Genomic DNA, 24,804 nt, shown 5'->3' with positions numbered 1-24,804 from the left:
TTAGACACTATGATTTAAAAAAGCCCAAGTCTACTGTGGATTTTTGTTTGTTTGTTTTTACTTTGAGAGTTTTTGAGGAGACATTTAAAATCTGTTTTTCAAGCTATGTTTTTCAACCCTTGGGTAGATTAGGAAATCAGTTTAGTATGGAAGTAGGGTGAGTATAGTTTTTGTGAAGGTTAGTTACATACACTTGTGTATGTGTGTACCAGGTCACACAGTGCGATGTGTTTGTCACCATGAGTTGTGGTACAGGTTTCAGCAACACAGCTCTAGGGTGGTTATTTGTGTAAGACATACACTGAGCAATCCATCTGCTGCTTTTTGCGGACTCCTGTTCTAGACTCTATGACGGCATCACTGAGAGGAGAATGCAAATTGCATTAAGTGGCCAGATTTTTACCCTCTGCTGTGAACAAGATGCACACTTTGGAACAGTTTATAGTTGATTTATCTGCAATGCTAGGCAATTTTCTTTTCTGGTTAACAAAATTACTTGTGGAAAATTTTTAAAGTCCTATGCCAAGCTCCATCCTAGATTAAGTAAGTCTGAATTTCTAAAGGTAAATTTTGGCATCCGTTTTTAAAGCTTCTCAGATGAGTGTAAGGTGCAACCAAAATTGAGAACCACTATCCTTGAATTCCCTAATCCCACCCTGTCCTTGGCCCTCCTCCCTGTCTTCCCCAGCATGGCACAAAGATGAGCCTTTGCCTTCTGACAGCAAATCACTCTCTCTCAAGGCCATGGTTGTCTCAGTAATTACTGTTTTACCTTCCTGTATGCCTGTGCCTTTTATTAAAATGTTTTATTAAAAAATTGGGTCATAGAATTCTTTTTCTCCAAAACTAAATCATAACTAGTTTTACATTTTGTGCCCTCAAGACTCACATGAGTTACATTTTGCCATCTTGAAAAGTTGAGGTAGTGATGGGAAAGGAGAGAGGAGTGACAGTGGAAGAATGAACACGGTAGTGCAGAGAGAATGAGGGGTAACTGATGACAGGTGGATAGGGAAAGTGCAGGGATATAAACAGAAGTGTGGATAGCATGTGGAGTGTTCACACAATGGAACAGTATGCAGCAATGAGAAGGAACTATTGAATGATACTTTCAGCAACATGGATGAGTTGCACCAGTGTTGTTATGAGTCAAAGTATCCAAAGAGCAGCAAATACTTTATGGTTCCATGAATATCAGGTCATTCCTTCCAACACAAATTTTATTCTTTATTAGCAATCAGTAAAGAGATGAAAACAATAATAATTTATTAATTTGACCCATTCATTTAAAGGTAATATCTGATGCCTCCAACTCTACACTCAAGAATGCTGTTAGATGTGGCTGGAAAAGTTCTGGAGAAGATTCTTCTAGACCCTTCAGGCATCATGTCACAGGCTGTCTTGACCAGAGCCAGAGGAGTGACTCTGTGTACAGGAACGAGGGGGCGCACGTGAGACGGTCAGGGCTGACTGTGCAGTACCTAAGGGAGGAAAGACAGAGCTGAAATTAAATCTGAGGGACTAAGGGGATCTTCTTCACTTTTGCTCCCAACCAAAACTGCCATTCCTTCTCCTCCTGAGTCACATTCAACTGGAAGTGGGAAAGGCAGGGAGAGGTGGACCCCAAACTGCTACCCAGTTGACAGCCTGTGACTCCCTGCTTATCTGTAACCGACAGTTAGACAGACGTGGCTTTCCCAGAACTGTTACTACTGAAGCCACGACTGGAAATGTGTGGTGTGATCTTACAATAAGCAGCCTTCTAGACAGACTGAGCATAACTATCATAGATTCGAGCCAGATGGGTCTGGGCAGTTTTACACTCTCTGCTTCTTCCCTTTGCATCTGCAATGGGCATGGCTGCTTCTAGGAGGGAACATGGAAGTGGCCTCAGCTTAGATTTTGCCCTTTGTAAGCCTGAAAGCTCCAATCTGCTGCCTTGGACGGAAGTAGGCTGGAGAATGGACTCTAGGTCCTACCTGTGGAAGACAGAGGTAGATGATGCCACAGGGACTAAAGATAATTCAGATAAGTAGCACAGTTGAGTGACAGATGCTTTCAAAGATATACTTTCTTGTACCTGTCAAAGTCTCAGTCCTAAACAAGCAGAAAACTTGTGGCCTCACGCCCCAGGACCACTGCCTGAGATTGCTGAGGTTAGGGTTTTGCAGGGTGTGTCCTGGTGGGCACATTCTCACACGCAGCAGCGGCAGTTGTGGATCAGAGTCTTTTCTTTAATTGGCTGCTGTTGTGATGTTCTCATGTGATGCACTGGTCAATGCAAAAGGGGTGTGGAAGAATTGCTCTCCAGGTGAGAGCATACTGGGTAGAAGCATGAGAATAGTGCTGGTCCCATAAGGGAAGTGGCAGGTGGTATCCAGGGCATGTGGGAGTGGCATGACAGGCCCCCCTGAAACCGTGGTTCTACCACTTGCCAACCACCACAGCCCAGGAACAGCACCGGGTGTTGGAAGGAGTTACAAGAATGTGCATCATGTCAGATAGCCCTGAGAACAAGACCTAGCCCTGTTTGGGGCAAAGCCACTCAGCTTCTTCATTTATAAAGTGAGGAAATAGTACCTTCCCTATCTGGGCTGTACTAAGGAGCAAGTGGAATAATGCAGTTCAATGTAGTTAAAAACTGAAACTCTGCCCCATGGGTCCATGTGCTCTCTGAAGATCTCTAGATGGGGACAGAAAAAGAAATGTTCAGCTTTGCTTACTCTTCCCTTGCTCAGTGCTGCTCAGCACGTGTCCCAGCCTCTCCCTCAGCCGGTCATTGATGCAGACAGATTCCTCCAGGCGCTGGCGCAGGGTGTGGATCTCAATAAGATTCTTTTCCAGCAGGTCGGACCCTGTTGCAAATCACCAAGACGTGGGTGGGGAAGCCTGCTCAGTCACGGGCAGCTGCAGAGCCCACCTGCAGTGTCTCTTCTCTGCAGGATCTCTGCCCACCCCTGGCCCTCTATCAACTTCTTCTCATCTGAACAGCCAGGGAGCACCAGGAAACTTTGCTCAAAGTGCTCCCAGGCTTTCAGTCGCAAGAGGGCCCCCTGTAGAGAAACTGCACAGGGCTTCCTTCCAGACCAAGGCCACGTGTATCTAAGGGAAAAGGGCAGTGGTCTGGAAGGCACAGCTGAGGAAACTGCCAGAGGCCTCCAGGGGGACTGGCCTGGCAGGAGGAAACGTGTCTACCTCCTGGGACAGGTGACTGATAACAATCCAAAGGCCTCTCGCTCTCCTTCAAGCCTCTCCTTCCTGGTGATACTTGGCTCAACAACCATACACAGAGAAACGGCCAAGGTAAATTCACATGAAATCAAATCAGGTTGTGAATAATGAGTGTTAATGAATGTTCCCCCTTTAACCAATTTTGGCAGAGAGGAACCTGGAAGATCCTGGGGAAGCATCAGGTATGAAGGTGGAGCAGGCGAGAAGGGAACAATCTCCAAGGAACAGAAAAGGTGCACAAAGGGGAGAAGTAGGCCAACACACTTTACCTTGGGTCAGACTTTTCTCTGAGAATTTCAAATGTCTACTGTTACATTACCTAGCGCCTGCTTCCAGCCATGTCTACATAGCTACATTTGTAGCCACCAGGTGACAGAACATCTGACTCCAAATCTAGCATTTAAGGGGGCAGGACTGGCTCATAGGTGCAAGCACAGTGTGTGTGTGTATGTGTGTGTGTGTGTGTAAGGGTGGGTGACTGTAGAAATTGTTTCCTATCCTATTGTTTTTGACCTAAGGAAAGCATTCCCTGTGGATGTCTGAGCTTGGCACTCTTGAGCAGCCTGTGCTAGACCTACGAAGGTTGTAGCACAGGGGGAAGATAGTGTGAAAGTGAGGTAACTGTGCCCCCTGCAGAGTACCTCAGAATGCCCAGGCTTCCTTTCTTCTGAGTGAGTCCTTGGATGGTGGGATAGAAGGTTCTTACAAAGAACGAGCACTAAGCCAGAGTCCCATTCTCTGGCAGACCCATAGGATATCACTCACTCTTTTCTGTAAGCTAGGTTCTAACAAGGGACTAAAAAAATCCTTGGAAAAAGATTGTGTGGTTCCTATCAATAGGCTCCATTTAACCAACTATTCTTTTGTGCTTTACCAGAGGGTTTGGAGTTGGGCCGATACAAAGAGGAAAAGGAGGATAAGTCCCCGGATGCATTCATTTTCTGAGGCCTCATCTCTTCGCCTGGACTGCTGCAGCCATGGTGCCCAGGTCCTGGTGTGCCACTCGGCTGCGTGGTGCTACTCTGAAGATAGGAGGGCTGGGCAGATCTGCCTCCTGAATTGTTGCTAAGCAACACAGCTGAATCAGCAGGAATCGCCAGGCTGACATCTGTCCAGACAAGAATGGGAGTGAGAAATAGAGAAGGTATACATGAAATGTTTTTTTTTTTTTAAGATTTATTTTATTTGTTTGAAAGCAGAGTTACAGAGAGAGGTAGAGCCAGAGAGAGAGAGAGAGAGAGAGAGTTCTCCCATCTGCTGGTTCACTCCCCAGAGGGCTATAACAGCCAGAGCTGAGATGATTCAAAGCCAGGAGCTTCTTCTGGGTCAGCCATGTAGGTTCAGGGGCCCAAGGACTTGGGCCATCTTCTACTGCTTTCCCAGGACATGGCAGAGAGCTTGATCAGAAGTGGAGCAAGCTGGGACTAGAACCAGCACCCATATGGGATGCTGGCACTGCAGGTCAGGGCTTTAACCCACTGTGCCACAGCGCTGGGCCCCATGAAATGTTTTAAAGGTGACTACAGTGGGCTGAGTGAATAGGGTACTTCAGAAACTCGTTCCACCGGAGACCTTAGGATGTAACCTTGTATATAGGTAGAGTCTGTCTTTGCAGATGTCATCAGTTTCAAGGGGACTGTCTTAAATCCAGTATGACTAATGCCATTACCAAGAGGAGGGAGGCAGAGATAACAAGACACATAAGGAAGACTATGTGACAACGGAGGCAGAGGTTGGAGTGATCGGTCTACAAGCCAAAGAACTCCCAGGAATGTCCGGAAGCTAGAAAGAGGCAAGGAAGGATCCTTCCCGAGAGCCTTCAGAGGGAGCATGGTCCAGCTGATGCCTTCACTGCAGACTTATGTCTGTAGAATCAGGAGAATAAAGTTCTGAGTTTTTTTCTTAAAGATTTATTCATTTATTTGAGAGGCAAACTTACAGAGAGAGAGAGAGAGAGAGAGAGGTCTTCCATCTGCAGGTTCACTCCCTAATGGCCACCAGGGCTGGTTTGGCCCATCTAAAGCCAAGAGCCAAGAGTCTCCCACATAGTGCAGGGGCCCAAGCACTTGGGCCATCCTCTGCTGCTTTCCCAGGCCATTAGCAGGGAGCTGGATCAGAAGTGGAGCAGCCAGGACTCTAACCGGCACTCATATGGGAAGCCAGTGTTGCAGGCAGCGGCTTAACCAACTACACCACAGTGCTGGCTCCAAATTCTGTTGTTTCAAGATACTCAGTTTGTGGTACTTTGTTGTGGAAGCCTTAGAAAATGAGTAAAGTAGTCCAGGGAATGAAGTCTAGGGCAGATGTCAGAGATTCAAAGCTTGCTGCTGAATGTCGAGTTAGGTGGAGATTTCATTCTGAACAACTATACATTTCACTCCAAAGCTCTGGGCATTCCCTAGTCTATGTCAGCAAATCAGAATGGTGAGACATAATAGCTGAAGGTCACAGTGCACATCTACGGCAAGTGCAGGGGCCGTCTCCCAGCTTCCTCCATGATTCCCAAGGCTGGAATGAGCCCAAGGAGGAACTTCAGAAATGTCTCCTCCAATAAGTAGGACTCACTGCCAATCAAAGGGATCAAAGGGTGAGAGGAGGAAGCATTTTGCTGGTCTGTGAACAGGTGACTACTCACCCAGTAGCACACCAGCTAATCCTCCAGGGCATTGGTCTATCTTGGGATTGATGGAAGAGGAAGGAAAAATAGCTTCTGGCCAATGGACTATGTTGCCTCCACTCCTGGTGGCTCCCACTCCTCCTGCCTCTGCTGATTCTGGGCCCTGACTGAAGCTAAGGGAGATTCTGTGTAAGGTGAGTGAGTCTGGATCCCATCCTGATGCTGCAGGATTCTGCAAAAATAATTCTGAATTATAGCTCACTTTGTCTGGCTCTCATCTGAAGAATGACTGGGGGACTCATGTATGGAGAATTGTAGAATCACAAAAAATATATAGCATCTTAACTCTTGAGAACATGGTCATGTTCTTTGGGCCTTGATGACCATCTTCCTTTGAGAGAGCAATCCAGTTGGAGTAGCAGAGCCATAATTCAGAGAAAAGTTTAAAAATCTTTTGTCTTGGAGCCACTGTGTGGCCCAATGGGTTAAGCTGCTGCTGTGTTGGCAGCATCTCATATGAGTGTTGGTTCTAGTCGCAGCCGCTCTGCTTCCCATCCAGCTCTCTGCTAATGCACCTGGGAAAGCAGCAGAAGATGGCCCAAGTCCTTGTGCCCCTACCACCCGTGTAGGAGACCTGGATGGAGGTCCAGGCTCCTGACCTTGGCCTGGCCCAGCCCTGGCTGTTGTGGCCATTTGGGGAATGAATTAGAGAATGGAAGTCTCTCTTTATAACTCTACCTTTCAAATAAATAAATAAAAACTTAAAAAAAATCTTCTCTCTTTCCAGGTTATTATCCAGAGCCACACCACCAAATAGACGGACAAGTCAAAGTGAGGTCCCTGTTTCCCAACAGAGCCAAGTTCCTTTAGGATATTGAAGTCAGAATCCAGTAGGTCTCTTCTTCTCCCAAAATACAAAATGCCAAATGCTAATTGGCATCTTTGTGAAATTAAAAGTAAGGGAAAATATGTTAGGTCTTCAGCAAATGCCTAACTTAAAGTAGGAACTCAATCAAAATACCATTACCAGTCCCCCTCAAACCTCCTTTACTTTATCCCACTCCAGAAAATCAGCTTACTTTCAACTAAGGCCACAGGAGGTTCCAATCCCATCAGAAACAATGGTCAGAGCATTGTCATGTCCCATCTACCCTGGCCACACAACACAGGGAACTCCCCACACTGTACAGGGAAAGCAACTGAGACTGGCCACTTGTGAGGGAATCTAGCCTCACTGGATGGCTGCCTTGTCTGCAGCACTGTTTGATGACTGTCATAAGAATTAGGCTCAAAAAGCAAAGAAAAGGTGACAAATGCAACTAAACCCTCTGACAGGTCAGGGGCTCAGGTGGGAAAGAAAAGGACTTGAGCCTCCTCCAAGAAGGGGCAAGGTGGTGGGAAATAAGCCCAAACCTTCCTGGGAGCATCACTCCAGGGATCACTGCAAGTGGTGACGGGGATGCAGGTAAGAGAAAGGTGGACTTGTCTTTCCAACAGCTTTCAGGGCAGCACTGAGGTTCAACCAAGGCCCTCTGGGCAGCTGAGTTCAAAGATGCACAAAAACTCGTATGGGGGCCGGCGCCGTGGCTCACTAGGCTAATCCTCCGCCTTGTGGCACCGGCACACTGGGTTCTAGTCCCGATCGGGGCGCCGGATTCTGTCCCGGTTGCCCCTCTTCCAGGCCAGCTCTCTGCTGTGGCCAGGGAGTGCAGTGGAGGATGGCCCAAGTGCTTGGGCCCTGCACCCGCGGGGAGACCAGGAGAAGCATCTGGCTCCTGGCTTCGGATCAGCGCGATGCGCCGGCTGCAGCGCGCCAGCCGCGGCGGCCATTGGAGGGTGAATCAACGGCAAAGGAAGACCTTTCTCTCTGTCTCTCTCTCTCACTGTCCACTCTGCCTGTAAAAAAAAAAAAAAAAAAAAAAAAAAAAAAAAAACAAACAAACAAAAAAACTCGTATGCGTCCCTTGGCAGTGGTCAAATGCACATTAAGGGCAGGCCTTCTGTTTATCAGTTCTGAGACAGGAGTGCAATATATAGAGTCTGGTCTCATTTGCAGAGGCCAGATCTTTGTGCTGGGCATGGGGCTAGGAAGATTGGAATGGCGAATATTCTGGCACAGAAGCCTAGCAAAAGAGATGCCAAGATGAGGTGAGCACATTCCCTATTTAGTCCTGACTGCCCAGGCTGCAGAGTGTTGTGGACAAAGCCTAGGCTTTAGCTGACCTTGAAGTGAATTTCACACCAAGCTGAGCTGTCTTTACCATGTTCCTCAACTTTGCTGTGACTCCACCACTGTAAGTGTTGGCCACATTTAAATATTTAATATCTAAGCATTCAAATATTCATGTGCCAATATTTGAGAAGCAATATATATGCTATATATATTCCCTAATATATATAATATATATTTCCTTATATATATAATATATATACTATATATATCTATATTAGGGAATTATGTGAGTGTAACAGGTACTCATTAGATGTGAGTTTCCTATCTTTCCTTGGCTACATTAATGCTGGAGGAAATATTTAACTGCTTTGTTCCTCAAGGTGAAATGAAAAGCAGGAGTAGTTCTAGGTATAAACCCATGATAGCTTATTTGTTGCCTAAAATGGTCAATTTAGGGAAAAAAAATCAAATATGGCCAGGAATTAAGGATGGCTTCTTCATATAATCCACACCAGGATTTAACTCACATTCTCAAATACTTTTCTCAGGAGAGAAATTTAACAGAAAACGTAGCAGGAGAAAAATGAAGGTTTGAATTAAAGCTTACTGCCCTCGCATCCCCACCAAGGGCACCCGGAAGGCTCTAGTGGAGGAATTCTGGGGCAGGGCATATATTTGTGGGGTTGGTGACAGATTTAGCTTAAACCTCATGACATGTCCCAGTTACAGATGAGTGACAGGATATCACAGCAGAATTACTAAGATTATAGATGGCATCTGTAAATCCACAAGGAATAAAGAATATTGAGGGATGAACAGAAAATAGGAACTGTGGCATTTGCCTTAAGAATTCCAGCATCAGAGGTTCGATGTCAGTCAAATTCATGTCCCTGGTCTCAACAATGTCGTGATGGTGTTACAGTAATGTGGGAGCATTTGCCCCATGCCTCCCCTTCCAAATTTGTGCCATCTTGCCCCTGACAACACCATGTATATGGTGATGATATGTGAGACTAGGAAAGGAGAAAAGCAGCTGACGAACTGGGGACCCATGCTTATTAGAGTTCCAGATCCTGCTCCACCAGGTATAGCATGGTGGAGCTACAGCACCTGTCTGCAAAATTGCCGCCTTTTGCCCTATACAAGATTGAACACTCACAAACTGGCAGCCTTGTAGGTACTCACTGGCTCCAGTCACTGAGGAACGCGCTCTTTGCTCATCAGGTGGTGGAGTGGGACTACTGGTGTGGATCTGGGGCTGATTCTGGGACCTGGCATCCTGCTGGGTCTCCAGGACTTCCAGCACTTCGTGCTTCCTTTGGATCTCCCTTAAGATACTGGTGGAATAAGCAAGACAGGAAAAAAAAAAGTTGTTTGAACATTACTGCCATACTGACCTTGGAGCTTGTAGGAGAAGCCAAGGAGACAATTCCTTCTGAGAAAAGGCCAGACAATTTATGTCCAGGGATAAGAGAATGGGGGTGGGGAGTGGGGTAGGGTGAGAGCAATGGATTCCCAGTGCATTGGCCACAGACATCCTGAGGAAGATGAAAGATCCACTGGGTTCTTTAAATAACACACTTCCTTCACAAGACACTCAGGAGCGTAAGAGTTCAACTCTGTGAACATAATCCATTAAATAGAGTTTGCAGGGGCCCATTGATAGCTCATGGGTGTCTTACACTTTTCAGACCCCCTTCTCTGAGTACAGAGATGCTCGTACAGAGGAAGCCCTTGCATGCAAGGGTTCAGCCTCTGCCAGCACACACTGGATCACCCTTGAAGAAACCAGGCTGAAACAGCAAAGAGAAACCAGAGGCGATCCCCTGGGTGAGTCTAGACAATCCTGAGACCCAGATAGCTACGTTAGAGCAGCTTAACTGGTGAATATGAGAATGAGAGCTAAAAGAATAATTTTTTTAAAAGAAAAGGAAATGTGAGTCCCTGAAATGTGGTTACCTGAGGGTCAGAGATGCCTGTCTTGTTTGAGTCTTGGTATTTGTGCAGTCATCTGGAAACCAAATTTTAAAAGGTGCCAGTCAGAACTTAAGTGGATCTCATTTCCAAGACTACAAATGAACACTGAGTTCTTTCTGGGACCAGAAACACAGCTACTTGATGCTCCAGTCCAGGATGCTCTGTGTTTTCCCAGGAGATCTTGGGTTGAGTCTTTAGAGAGCTTGCCTGGCAGGCTTCCCTGAAGGCACTAGGAAGATTGTCATCTCCACTTGCTCTGCTGAGTAAGAGCAGAAAACTAAAACTGCACCCTGGCCACCCTCCACCACACCATAGGTGATGTGATTCTTATCCAGCCAGCCTCAGGACCACTCAGCAAGAGCCTCCAAGTCCTGCCACAGGGCTGTCGACCCAGGCTGGTGGCTGTGTGTCCCACCACAGTTTTCACGCAAAACCTCCTCCTTCCTCTGAGATAACAGACATTCTTGTTCTGCCTGTGCACCTGCCATCAGGAGCCAGCAAAATGGCCTCAAGCCCCTGTTACCATGTGCCCTTGGGTGTTCTAAGGAAAGAGTCTATGTAAAAAACTTCTGCAATAACAAATGGTGCCACCAGCTGCAACTAGTCCATGCAGTACCTAAATCATGCCAAAATCAGCCTGATTCTTTATCATTTTTTGAAATGCACTAATTAATGTTACTTTATTCTTAGAACAGTTATGCAACTTTCAAGGGCTGGTATGGTTTGACCTAATTTTTTTTGATGATGGAACAGAAATTAAACAAAGTATTAACCTGTTCAGAGTTAGTAGTGAGCACATGCAGGCTACATCTAGGGTCTTCAGATTCTTAGTTCAGGACCATTCACAACAACCAGCTGCTTCTGTTACTTCCTTCTGCCAAGCAGTTTCAGATAAATACCACCACAGCCAGAGATGCCCCCTGACCTAACAGACATTCAACAAGGGAGGGAGGTGCTGGCAGTCAACATGGCGTCCTTAATCCTGTTTCTCATTGGGCTCCTCACCAACCTGTCCTGAGCCTAAGGGGGTGATTACTAAGCAAGACACCAGGATGAACTTTGTGGATGCTTGTGAGCTTGTGTGAGCCCAGGACCTCAGGAGGGCCTGAAAACCTTCCTCAACTCTGGTCCACATACCCGTGCTGAATTTCTCGGCGATGCTCTCTGCCATCCGTCTCCCCTTGCTCAGCTGCTCCTGGAAGTACAGCTCCGTGCTGCGGTCGATGCTCTTGCTGCTGAGCAGCTCCTCAAAGGTTTTGACTGTGTTCTTGACATGCTGGAGGAGAAGGGAAGAGACCACTCTCCCAATCCTCACCTTCTGCTGTAGGTGGCTCAATTCTTGCATCTGATTCTGGGCCAAGGTATGAAATTTCCTAAGGCAGAAAAGAAGCAGCACCTCAGGTGGAACAGGGTGACTCGTAGCTTATGATACTGCGACAGGAGGCACTTAAGGAAATCACCAAAGGAAGCCCCACCAGACATTTTAGTGCATTTCTAGTGACCTGAATGTGATAAAGGGAATGAAGAAGAAAAGTAAAAATATCCTTCTAAGGTTGTCATTTCCCCCTACCCCATACTGTTGGAAAGGGAACCACGTTTTCTTCCCTACCTGCTGTACAATCTGCCCCCTAGTCCCTCTCTTGAGCCTATAATCCATTTGAAACAAAGCCAGACTTCACTGGAAGCTTGAAATGAAAACTAATCACGTTAGAGAAAAGGCCATTTGTTCATGCAGCAGAATCTTTCTGTCACTAGGATGGACCAATCTTTCTCTTTTCGGTAGGTAACCAAGACTCAGTTGGCAAGACAGCTCCAAGCTCCTTAAGTTTAATCACTGTATATGATCACTTCTATACCCTCTAGTGTAACTAGCTAGGACAGTGCTCTGCCCAGAGGGGTTCAAAAGAGTTTAAAACAACGTGAACTGACTTAGAATCCCATGACGTCCTGTACAACACAACTACTATTTGTTATAGAGAAGAACAGGGGAGAGTATTAGTTCATCCTGTTCCTGAGAGAAGCAAAGCAGTTCAGTGTCTGTAGCAGGCATTTGTAGGGCTGTGATTTTAGGGGGACCCAGAAACGGTTTCAGGCTCCTGATTTTGGCCTGGTCCAGCCTCAACCACTGCAGTTACTTAAGAAGAGAACCAGCAGGTGAAAGATTCTCTCTCTCTTTCTTTCATTGTCCTTTCAAAAAATTCCTCCATGAAATATTATCAATCAAATCAAATAATGTGTAAAAAGAATTACATGCCATCATCAATTGAGATTTATTCCAGGTATTCAAGGCTGGTTCATCATTTGAAAATGAACTAATGTAATCTGTCCCATTAACAGGCTAAAGAAGGAAAATCACATAATTATATCAATAGATGCAGAGAAAGGATTTGACACAATCCAACACCCATCCATGATTTAAAAAAAAAAAAAAAAGCTCAACAAACTAAGAATAGAGGGGAACTTCCTCAACTTGATTTAAAAATATCTACAACAGCCTTACCACCACCATCATACTTAATTACAAGAAACTAGAACCTTTCTCCCTAAGATCATGAACAAGACAAGGATATTTCCTCTCACCACTCCTTTTCAACATCATATTGCGAGTCCTAGCTACTTCAATAAGACAAGAAAGGGAAATGAGTTACACAGATTAAGAGAGGAGAAATAAAATCATCTTCATTCACAGATGTCATGATTAGCTGTGTAGAAAACCTGAAAAATTTAGCTGGCGCCGTGGCTCAATAGGCTAATCCTCCACCTTGCGGCGCCGGCACACCGGGTTCTAGTCCCGGCTGGGGCTCCGGATTCTGTCCCGGTTGCCCCTCTTCCAGGCCAGCTCTCTGCTATGGCCAGGGAGTGCAGTGGAGGATGGCCCAGGTGCTTGGGCCCTGCACCCCATGGGAGACCAGGAAAAGCACCTGGATCCTGGCTCCTGCCATCGGATCAGCGCGGTGCGCCGGCTGCAGCGGCGGCCATTGGAGGGTGAACCAACGGCAAAGGAAGACCTTTCTCTCTCTGTCTCTCTCTCTCACTGTCCACTCTGCCTGTCAAAAATTAAAAAAAAAAAAAAAAAAAAAAAAACCTGAAAAATTTGGCCATAAAATGACTATAACTAATAAATGATATAGCAAAGTTGCAGAATACAAGATTACTGTATAAAAGTTAATCATTTTCTTACGTATCAACAATGAACAAGTGGATGCTATACCATTCACATTGTTACCTTCAAAAATGCCATACTTAGGCAGAAATCTAGCAAAATATGATAAGATTTATATAAGGAAAGCTATAAAAACCCTTGAAATCAAAGAAACTATACATTAACAGAAGTTCCATGTTTATGGACAGGGAGATTAAATATTGTTTAGATGTCAGTTCCACCCAAGTTGATCTAAAGTTTCAAGGGAGGGGGCTGGCGCTGTGGCATAGTAGGTTAGGCATCCCTTATGGGCATCAGCATCACATTTGGGTGCCAGTTCTAGTCCTAGATGTTCCTCTTCCAATCCAGCTCTCTGCTATGATCTGAGAAAGCAGTAGATGTTGACCCAAGTACTTGGGCTTCTGTACCCACATGGGAGACCCAAAAGCATCCCCTGGCTCCTGGCGTTGGATCGGCCCAGCTCCAGCAGTTGCGGCCATCTGGGGAGTGAACCAGCAGATGGAGGACCTTTCTCTCTGTCTCTCCCTCCCTCTGTCTGTAACTCTACCTCTCAAATAAATAAAAATCTTAAAATAAAAGATTCAATGGAATTCCAATCAAAATCTCAGCAATTATTTCGTGGATATCAATAAATTGACTCAAAGGTTTATATAGAGAGGAAAAAGACACAGAATGGCTAACACATGTGGAAAGAGAACATGGGCCGGCGCCGCGGCTTACTTGGCTACTCCTCTGCCTGTGGCGCCTGCACCCTGGGTTCTAGTCCTGGTTGGAGCGCCGGATTCTGTCCCGGTTGCTCCTCTTCCAGTCCAGCTCTCTGCTGTGGCCCGGGAAGGCAGTGGAGGATGGCCCAGATGCTTGGGCCCTGCAACTGCGGGGAGACCAGGAGAAGCACCTGGCTCCTGGCTTCTGATCGGCGCAGCGCGCCAGCCGTAGCGGCCATTTGGAGGGGTGAACTAAAGGAAGGAAGACGTCCCTCTCTCTCTCACTGTCTAACTCTGTCTGGAAAAAAAAAAAAAAAAGAAGAAGAACAGGGGTCTGACATTACTGGACATCAAGACTCACTACAAAGCTACAGTAATCAAGACAGTGTGGTACTGGTGAACAGACAAGAATAGACAAGTCAATGGAACAGAATAGAGGGCCCAGAAACCAACTCAAAAATACAATGGATTGATCTTTGGCAAAGGAGCAAAGACAATACAATGGAGAAAGGTTAATCTGAACAAATAATGCTAGAACAACTAGATTTACACATGCATAAGGAAAAATGAATGTAGACATTGACATTATATTTTTTACAAAATATAAAACACAAAACTATAAAAACTCCTAAAAGATAACATAGCGGAAAATTTAGGTGACCTTGGGTTCAGTAATGACTTCTTAGAAATAATATTAAGGGCATGATCCATGGGAAAAAGAGGGGGGATTAAAAATTTTGCTCTGCAAAAGATAGGAAAACAGGAGGATAAATCACAGGAGACATCAGGTATGCAAAAGGCATATCTGATAAATGTTATCCAAAATTATACAAAGAACTCTTAAAACTCAACAATAAGAAAACTGAACAACCCAATTTAAAAAATGGATCTGAACAGACATTTCACCAGAAGAAGCTATTCAATGGTTAAAAAAAAAAAAAAGGCACAAGAAAAGAGCTCACATCATTTGTCAACAATAATGTGTATCACTACACACCTATTAGAACAGTGTAACCAAGAACACTGATAACATCAGGTGCTGCTCTGGCCTCAGAATCAGCCCTTAAGGCATTAGGATCTGGGGGAAGAGCGCATGAGAGTATTTCAGGTATGGAAAGCCAAGACACTCTGGAAAAAAAAAATGACATAAATGAAAGATCTCTGTGAGTGAGATCCCAGTGGAAAGAACAGGTCATCAAAGAAGGAGGTTCCTTTCTTTGAAGGGAGGAGAGAACTTCCACTTTGATTATGACCTTGTCTAAATATGATCAGAGTCAGTGAACTCAAAAGGCTTCCATAGCCTTGGCAACTCATGACAAGAGCCTAGGGAGATTTCTGACACCATAAGCAAGAGTGTCAAGTTGTTAAGTCAACAACAGGAGTCACTGTGTACTTACTCCTCATGTAGGATCTCTGTCCTTAATGTGCTGTACATTGTGATTTAATGCTATAACTAGTACTCAAACAGTATCTTTCACTTTGTGTTTCTGTGTGGGTGCAAACTGTTGAAATCTTTACTTAATTTATACTAAATTGATCTTCTGTATATAAAGAGAATTGAAAATGAATCTTGATGTGAATGGAAGGGGAGAGGGAACGGGAGAGGGAAGGGTTGTGGGTGAGAGGGAAGTTATGGGGGGTGGAAAAAGCCATTGTAATCCATAAGCTGTACTTTGGAAATTTATATTCATTAAATAAAAGTTAAAAAAAAAATCAGGTGCTTATAAGGAATTGGAGCAACAGGAACTCTCTTTCATGGCTGGTAGGAATGAAAAATGGTACAGCCCCTTTAGAAGCACTTTGGCAGTTTCTTCTGAAACTAAACATGCTCTTAACATATGATCCACAAATCATGCCCCTCAGTAATAACCCAAACAAGTCAAAAACTTTTGTCTACACAAAAGCCTGTACATGATGTTTAAAGTGGATTGCAAATATTTGAAACATCAATGGATAGATTGTGGTTCTTCCAGACAATGCAATACTCATATTGTTGGGCAATGAAAAGAAATGCACTATGAGCCTTAACAAGGAGGAGCCTTAAATGTATATTACTAAGTGAAAGACTATCTGAAGGCCGGCGCCACGGCTCAGTAGGCTAATCCTCCGCCTGCGGCACCGGCACCCCAGGTTCTAGTCCCTGTCGGGGCACCGGATTCTGTCCCGGTTGCCCCTCTTCCAGGAGAAGCGCCTGGCTCCTGGCTTCGGATCAGCACAGTGTGCCAGCCGCAGCGTGTCGGCCGCAGCGGCCATTGGAGGGTGAACCAATGGTAAAGGAAGACCTTTCTCTCTGTCTCTCTCTCTCACTGTCCACTCTGCCTGTCCAAAAAAAAAAAAAAAAAAAACCCACTATCTGAAAAGGGGGACACTGTATATGATGCTGACTATATAGTGTTCTGGAAAAGGCTTACTGGTTGCTGAGGGTTGGGGGAGAGAAAGTGGAGCATAGAGGATTTCTAGGGCAGTGAAAAATTATTCTATGTGGATTATTATGTTATGTTAGATATGTGTCATTGTACTTTCATCAAAACCCATAGAAAGGGGCCGGTGCTGTGGTGTAGCAGGTAAAGCTGCCACCTGCAGTGCCGGCATCACCTGTGGCCAGCAGTTCGAGTCTCAGCTGCTCCACTTCCGATCTGCCTCTCTGCTGTGGCCTGGGAGAGCAGTGGAAGATGGCCCAAGTCCTTGGGCCCTTGCACCTGTGTGGGAGACCCAGAGGAAACTTTTGGCTCAGACTGGCGCAGCACTGACCGTTGCGGCCAACTGGGGAGTGAACCAGCAGATGGAGGACCTCTCTCTCTGCCTATCCTTCTCTCTGTGTGTAATTCTGGCATTCAAATAAATAAATCTTAAAAAAAAAAAAAAAAAACCATAGAAGGTATACCACCAAACAGGAGCCCGACTGGAAACCATGGATTTAGGGTAACAAGGATGTGTCAGTGTAGGTTCATCAGTTTTAACAAGTCTACCAATCTGGTACAGAATGCTGATGGTGGGGGAGGCTGTGTTTGTATGGGGGCAAAGGGTGTATGAGAACTCACTGCAGTTTGCTCAATTTTTCTGTATACTTAAAATTTCTTGGGGTTGGTGTTGTGGTGTAGCAAGTAAAGTCACTGCTTTCAGTACAGCCATCCTGTGTGGGTGCCAGTTCGAGTCCCAGCTGTTTCACTTCCAATCCAGCTCCCTGCTAATGTGCCTGGAAAAGCAGCAGAAGATGACCCAGGTGCTTTGGCCCTGCACCCACATGGGAAGTAGCTCCTGGCTTTGGCCTGGTCCAGTTCCAGCCGTTGCAGCTGTTTGGGGAATGAACCAAGGGTAGAAGACCTCTCTGTCTCTCCCTCTCTGTAACTCTGACTTTCAAATAAAAAAGATAAATCTTTAAAATGATTCTGTAAAAAAGGGTCTATTTTAAAAAGGATGATTGCAAGAGTATAAATTTTTAAAATACATTCAACAAAGTGGGTAAAGTATATAGGCCTTGTGAATTAAAAGTCCAGGATTCTCTTACTTTTTGCCAAGAGCTATGGTGCAATTTTAATCAAGTGACTATTTCTTTAGGCCTGAGTGACCTGGCTCTGAAATGAGGAAATGAGATTAGCTGAGTCTATGTTTATTTTAACTCTCACATTGTTCTTCAGATCAGTGAAATTTGGCTGGTACATATGAGTATTGGGAAGTGACTCAATGGAGCAGGAAGCAGAATCTGAATCACTTCCAAAGCTGTGCCCAGACCTTAGGCAAGTTAGCATGATTCAGTATTTCAGTAAAGTTAGTGATTATTTAATATTTTAGTAAATGGTGCTCACAGGCAAACACATAATAGATTAACCGCATATAATCGGAATGCCTCCAAAAAGCTCTAAGAAAACAGCCACTGAAAACAGACTGACTGTTGCTCCCCCTCTTCATGGAGGAACGACACTAAGCCCTGCCTAGGCTTCATATCCGAGTCACGGCACCATTATGTCGCTCCCCCTCTTCGTGGAGGAACGACACTAAACCCTGCCTAGGCTTCATATCCGAGTCACGGCACCATTATGTCGCTCCCTCTCTTCGTGGAGGAACGACACAGGACCCTGCGCTGTTCTTTCTGTCTGCTCGGCCCTCCCCGGGTTTGCTGCTGGTTCTTCCCGGGTTGGCTGCCGTCCCTCCACCTCCGTGGAAGGGCGGTTCCCCCTGCCACACTCCCCACTTCCGCAGGGGAGTGGCACACCGCCGGCCGGCTCTCTCGGGGGCTGCACAGGTGTTCCCCTTAGATGTTCCCCTTAGATGTTCCTGGTGCATGCCGTCTCTCTCCTCCTTTATAGTCCTCCTCCGCCAATCCCAACTCGGCTGCCCACACGCTGAGTACGCTGCTCTCCTCCAATCAGGAGCAGGTCCTGCTGTTTATTGGCTGAACTGGAGGCAGCTGTGTAGAAGCTGTTTTCTTCTCTCCCAGCGCCATATTGTGGGAGAGCAGATGCATAGAATAAGTCTTAATTCCAGTAACTCAGTCCAGTCCGGGTTGCTCCCCACAACTGACAAATCGAGCCAACAGGCCACTATTTGGCCACTCTGTGTGTTTTAAAAATTGAGCTAATCAAAATTGCCATTCCAGAAACCAGGGTCATGATTTTCCATAGATGATGGAGTGGAAATAGGGGTGGGAAGCTTCTATATAAATCTATCTTGGCAGGCAGCATTCACAAGAGAAACAACAGAAGTAAAAGGTGATTCCTGTATGTTCCTCTCCATCCAGAAAAGAGGTGCCAATCACATGACAGAAGATTCCTAGCTCGAGTACCCATGAAGATCATATATACATTGAATACACACATTGTTAGTGAGAATAAAACCAAATAAAAACATTTTAAATCCAAACTGCTCTGAATGACATCAAGGGGCTAGTAATAAATTGTGTAGACTTCTCTCTTGAGAATTTCTAGAAAATCTTCAGAGGAAGCCCTACAATGAAGGCATAGAACCCGGATGCAGCTGCTGAGAGCCAGCATGCCAGTGCGCCTTGGCTGTGACATTGCGGGTCCCTAAGCACCATCTCTTACCCGCTGTGGGACATAGAGGAGCATCCTGCTTCCTCAGGCCGGGCTGTTTGTTCACCAGCTCTCTTTTCAGCAGGCCCCTTCTTCCCTGAAGGCTGGTGCATTCCAGCCTTCACTTGGGACATTTTCTCATGAAGAACTCTTATGGCCTCTTTGGAAGGTGGGATGGAGAAGAAGCTTGTCTAGGTTTGCACAGTGGCCAGATTTTCTCCAAAGCTACCTGAAGGAATTGAAAGACACTTAGAATTAATGAGCTGGATTACTACAGGAGATCCCATAGGAGCAGAATCCCCAGGGATGTGAAGAGTGATGCCTGCAGCTGCCGCCTTGTGTGCTTTCTCAGCACGGGGACCCTGGCAACCCACTAGCAAGTGGGAAGAGGATGTACTTTTGATCACACACACACACCCCAAAAAACTCAGAAGTAAATGAACCAAAACAAGTGGGGTTTAAATTGGGCTACAGGATGAGTGTTTTCACTTCTTGTAGTTTAGATAAGGTTCCCAAGGTATGTTGCTACAGAAATCAGGAAGCATTTTTATTACCCACAAGTACTGAGTGTCATGAAGGCAGAAACAAAGTTTGAAGTGACAAAGCTCAAATCCCAAGTCACTAGGACATGAATAGTGCCTTGGGAAACACTTAGGGTGCCATATAGTAGATTACCTGTCTCTGTATGTAAGTTGTGCTAGGTTGTGCCCTTCAAGAAACTATTCTACCTTATCTCAGTTATCAATCTTGCAGGCAGTGTTTTTCATAAGATTCCTTCCTCTTTTAATGTCCATATGATACAAAGTGATTATTATTCTTTCATTTCTTCTTATTAGTAATGTTTGCCTTCTCTAGCTCTTTCTCTCTTTACTGGCTACACTATTTAGAGGAGTTGACCCATAGAGAAACTCAACCACAAATTAACTAAGACACAGAGGATTTATTTAGGTTCATTTAGAGCTGCACCCTGGGAAAGCACACTGTTCAAGCCCTCTTGAATCTGGGCTTCAAGGTCTTGCAGGTTGTGGAAAGCACCTAAAGGCAAAGACTGCAAGTGGGGTTTGCCAAGAATTTAGACTGGTGCACGAGGCCAGCACTCGCTCTGGTAAGCGGTTGCATAACAGGGATGCCTGAAAAGCAGCACTCAGTCGGGAAGGGGGAAAGGGACAAGGACAAAAATCTCCCTGGGCTGCTCCCTGGGCTGAGGGACAGAGGGCTGCTGATAGGACAGGAATGTTCTGCCTCAGTGAAAACTGTAGCTCCCAGCACATAGCTAACAGCAGGTAGAGTGTGGGGCCTGGCAGGGCTCAGTGTATGCTGGGAAGGAAAAAACATTGCATGGGGTCAAACCCTCTCAGATGTGTGCACGGCTGAATAAGGTCCCCATGGCCTGTAGCCTGAAGTTTATAGGTGCCTCAATCTGCTTTTTAATGATTTTTCAGAGGGTTGTCAATTTTATTAATCTTGGCAAAGAATCACTTTTTGGTTTAGCTGATTTTCTCTGTCGCTTTCCTGTTTTCAATTTCATTGATTTCTTTTCTGATTTTATTGTTCCTTGTCTTCTACTTACCAGGATTAATTGCTTTTCTTCTTCTCACTTTCTAAGGTGATTTATTTTGCATCCTAGTGTAGGCCTAACCAGGAGAAGTTTCAATATCAATTCTCCAAAATTGAGCTAATCAAGTAGCTTTTTAACAAATAGCTTTTTAAATACTCTTATTCAATTCCACCAAATATAAAGTCCATGAAGTGTACAGTTAAATGACTTTTTGGATATAAACCCCCCTGAATAACCACAATCCAGACCAAAACGTACAACATTGCCAAACCCCAGAAAGTTTCCTTGTGCATCTTCGCACAGCAGTATGCTACCTGGGTAGCTTCTCTATTATTTAAACTTATCAGCACAGGCTAGTTTGCCTGTTCTTTGCTTTCATAAAACTGGAAAGTTAGAGTTGATTCTCTAGTGCTTTGTGTGGGGGGGGGAGGGACACAATCTCATTGCTTTCACTCAAAACTCTGTGAGATTCATCCATTTTCTAATGTAGTCCTTTACTGTTGTATATATTCCATCATCTAAATGTATCACAACATCTTTTTCTGCTACTGTTGGGATATTTGTTTACAGATTAAAATCATACTTTTTTATTAAAAATAAATGTACATATTTATAGACCCCAGTGATAGCTCATTGCATGTATACAAGGTGCACTGATCAAGACAGAGTCATCAACATCTCGCCTTCCATGACATTACTTTATGATTGGAGTCCTGGTGCTTCCCTCCTCTGCTTGCTCATACAATATTTAATGGTTCATTGTGAACTATAACTACCCCACTATGCTGTGTAACTGCAGGAACTTAGTCCATCAGTTAAGTTTTACTTGGTATCCATTACCCAAACTCTCTCTATTCCCAACTACCCTCCCCAGCCTCTAGTAATCATTGTTCTGTGTTGTTGTTTTAGCTTTCACATAAAAGGGAGTCTGCATGGTATTAACTTTCCTGATCTTACTTATCTCACTCAATACGATGTCCTCTAGTTCCATCCATTTAGCCATTTTGAATAAAGCTATTAAGAGCATGTTTTTGGTGGATGTTTGCATACATTTTTCCATGATAGTACTCTCTAATAGCAATATAACAGTAGTCCCATATCTACTTTAAAATGTTCTGGTTAACCACATTGAGAAAGTATAAAGAAGTAAAATAAGTTTATTAATATACTTTATATAATTTGATATATCCAAAATATTGTCATTTCCACATGTGTCACTAGCTAGATTTCAAGGGCTAAAGATCCATATGTGGTTAGTGACTATCATGTTGGACAGCATGGCTCTCAAAGTATTTAACTCAAATTAAATTATTGGGTCATAGTATATGTATATGTATATATATACACATACACATATACATATACCTCTATTTCTATATTTATTTCTATAGCCACTTTTAGTAGATATTTAAAAATCTTTTTCTTAATTTGTTGAACCAACTTATTCATCCTCCCAGTGGAAATGAATGAGTGTTCCCAATGTTTCTTCCTCATCTTGAAAATTTTTTGTAGTCATTTGGAATTGGTTTTTTTGTTGGTCAGGTTGTTGAAATGTGATTAGCATAGTGAAAAATTCAGCAATACTAGGTCATGCTACGTGTCTTTCAACGATATAATATCTCTGAAAAGCTACTTCTGGTGTTTCTGGGTAAAAAAGCAGGCACTCCATGAAAATCTGAGTGGAACAAGAATTGAGGACAGCAGCTTGGGAAGTCAGGTAGCATATCACTGATGCATCCACCCCATTAGTAAGTAATTGGGGCGATTGAAGAGTGAGATGAGATGTTTTTCTTTCAACTTAATTGCATTATTCTTTCAAAAAGCTACTATTAAAGCTGGTAAGACATAAATATTAAGTTTTTTGGAATTAACTGGTTAATAAATGGAACTTCCAGGTATCACTTTTGGCCCAGGAGCACCGTGAAAAAAATTACTGATATACTAAGAATGCCTTAAACCAAGAGTGATGGAAACCTCTGCTTTGTACCCAATTTTCTAGTCAGCCTAGGACTGGCAAGGAGAATAGGGCTCAAGAAGCACTTTAATCAACTTTATTCTACCATGTGAACATCTAACTGACTGACTAAAAGATTTTAAAGGATTCTTGAATCAAATAAGGGCAGTTTTAAAAAAAGTTACCAGTTGCCCCCTTGGGATTTCTAGAAAGCACGGGACGGGGGCGGGGGGAGCTCCAGCCCCACAAGGTCAAGCGCCGCTCAGCCCGCGGGAGCGGGACCTGCCTCCACCTACTCACGCGGAGCCAGGCCCGGGGTCTGCCCACTCCGCCTCCAACGCCAAGACTGGGTCAGCGGCGACGCCGGGCCCCGGGATCCGAGGACGACTTCATCTTCCGACGCCTTCAGATCCGGGAATCGCGAAGGATTTCCGCGCACCTTGCTTTGGATCTAGGTCCACTCCTCCCTCTCGCTTCAGGGAGGTTTCTGGGTCCTCGTGGCCGCGGCGCCGGAGGGCGGTTGCCCGTCCCTTACCGGTCGCTCCCTGCCCGGGCGTCCCCTGCGCTCCCACTGGCCCCGGACGTTCCTGAGGGCGCGGGGGACCCACAAATCCCTGCCTGCGGCCCGCGCACCTGCAGAGCCACAGCCAAGTGCAGCGCGCGCCCCAGCCCTGATGCCGCGACCACGGGGCCCAGATGCCAAGAACTGAGCGAGCTGTGGATCTGAGTTCAACCCATCTCACACCTCTAGCAGCAGAATCGCTCGCCAAAATGCAGAGACCCAAATAGGGAGGGATTGTGTCCCTCGAAGTCTGCAACTAACCAAGGAGGAAACACGATTTCCTAACTGAAGGGATGTGGGTTGTGCAGGAGCGGGGTCGAGTTTTTGGTCTGCGCATACACCTGGTCTCCAAAAAGCTCACGGAAAACACATACTATGAAAAAGCTCCGCATAGATTTTAAGTTTTTTTTTTTTTTTTTTTTTTTTTTTCATTCCCACGAACTTTCTTTAGAGTCCTCGTGTAGAAGGAGGGAGTTGCGTCTACTAGAGCGGGAAGTGCAGCAGGTTGTAAGAAGATCCCGAATTCAGTTTAGCGCTTGAGGTCGGTGGAAGCCCTCCGGATTCTGCAGCGTACGCTGTGCTTTAGGGTGGCGGCGTGGCAGCGTGGCAGCGTGGCGGGGTATGCGTGCCCGGTCCCTCCTTTCCCTGGGCGCCTCCCCGCCGCCACCGCCGTCTCCCAGCGCCCCGACGCCCGCCGCTCCGCGCCGCAGCAGCTCCAGGTCAGTGCTGTGTGCGGCTGGAGGAGGCCACTTGCTCCGGCACTCGTGGACCCTGCGGGCCTCGGAGGGCTCTACTGTCGGAGCAGGGACACGGGCGCCGGTGCTTTCCGAGCAATCCCTTAAAAAGGCGGGAGAATTAAGCTCCAGCAGGAAGGGCAGATAGAAACTTATGGGGAGCTAGAGGCTTCGGTGAGGGGTCATTTCTCCCTGAAGGAACAGAAAAGACAGACACTGCATGGCTCCCTGCTGGTCTAGTGGCTAGGATTCGGTGCTCTCACCCCCGCGGCTTGGGTTTGATTCCCGGTCAGGGAACGTCCTTTTCGGTCTTGTTGTGGACTTTTTTTGATGTGTGTTTTTGTTCTATGGTTCCAGTTTTCCGAGACTGTTGGAGACATGGGATAAATGTCGATCCTTAACATGAAACTGCCATACGATTTTTATTTGACTAAGATACATTCCAGACGGTGGAATGGCTAGATGAAATGCAGTGTGAATTTAAAATCCAGATGTATAACACCCACTAATAGAGAAGCAACACTTACATGCCCCAAAGTGTGTGAGAGAAGTCCCCATTTAAAACCAACACTAGAAATGGGTAATCATTTAGATATAATTGTCAATTTTGTTTGCCATAAAAGCAATCTCTTGATAGTTAATTACCCCCGGCTTATCATTCCACAAGAGCCAAACTGTGGTATTTCAGCAAACTGAGTTCAAAATTCTGTTCTCCTCTGTTCTGGTGTTGACCCTTTTCTTCCAGATAAGATTGTTTGCAAACAAACAAACAAACAAGCCAAAAAACAAATATATAGAACAGGCCAGCCCTTTGTGTTGCATTGTTCTCTTTGGTTCTAGGTTCTGTGGACGTGCTCTGGCTTCCACACTCAGATGCCTGCGCTTGAAGGTTTAGGAACTTTAGAAGTGCAGTCTGCAGCAGGGTCCTGAACCCCATCCTGGGATGTGTTCTCAGAAAGAAATCAGCACCAATAATAAAACCAACAGCTTCTGAAGGTCTAAGACTGGTTGAAACCAGAGGTTTTTTTTTTTTTAATTTTAAAAAGATTTTATTTATTTATTTATTTGAGAGGCAGAGTTACAAATAGACAGAGGGAAAGA

General features: G+C 45.3%; 1 protein-coding gene across 4 annotated transcripts; it reads right to left on the bottom strand.

The window, feature by feature from the left end:
- Positions 1 to 1,249: 1,249 nt before the first annotated feature.
- LOC103350070 (myomegalin) lies at positions 1,250 to 23,000 on the bottom strand. 4 transcript variants are annotated; one of them, XM_008264518.4, is made up of 8 exons: positions 22,847 to 23,000; positions 18,908 to 19,124; positions 11,136 to 11,371; positions 9,981 to 10,032; positions 9,207 to 9,358; positions 4,106 to 4,339; positions 2,724 to 2,855; positions 1,250 to 1,481 (listed from the first exon to the last, which is right to left on the bottom strand). In XM_008264518.4, the coding sequence occupies exons 2-8, from the start codon at positions 19,027 to 19,029 to the stop codon at positions 1,390 to 1,392; spliced, it is 1,020 nt and encodes a 339-aa protein (XP_008262740.2). In that variant the 5' UTR covers positions 19,030 to 19,124; positions 22,847 to 23,000; the 3' UTR covers positions 1,250 to 1,389. The 4 variants fall into 4 exon arrangements, with proteins under 4 accessions (XP_008262740.2, XP_008262739.2, XP_008262742.2 ...); XM_008264517.4 differs by having other exon boundaries at positions 22,708 to 22,996; XM_008264520.3 differs by lacking the exon at positions 18,908 to 19,124 and having other exon boundaries at positions 22,847 to 22,998.
- Positions 23,001 to 24,804: the final 1,804 nt, after the last annotated feature.

Source organism: Oryctolagus cuniculus, chromosome 7 (assembly GCF_964237555.1).
Source record: "Oryctolagus cuniculus chromosome 7, mOryCun1.1, whole genome shotgun sequence".
Lineage (NCBI taxonomy): Eukaryota > Metazoa > Chordata > Mammalia > Lagomorpha > Leporidae > Oryctolagus > Oryctolagus cuniculus.
This window is presented reverse-complemented; position numbering and strand designations above follow the sequence as displayed.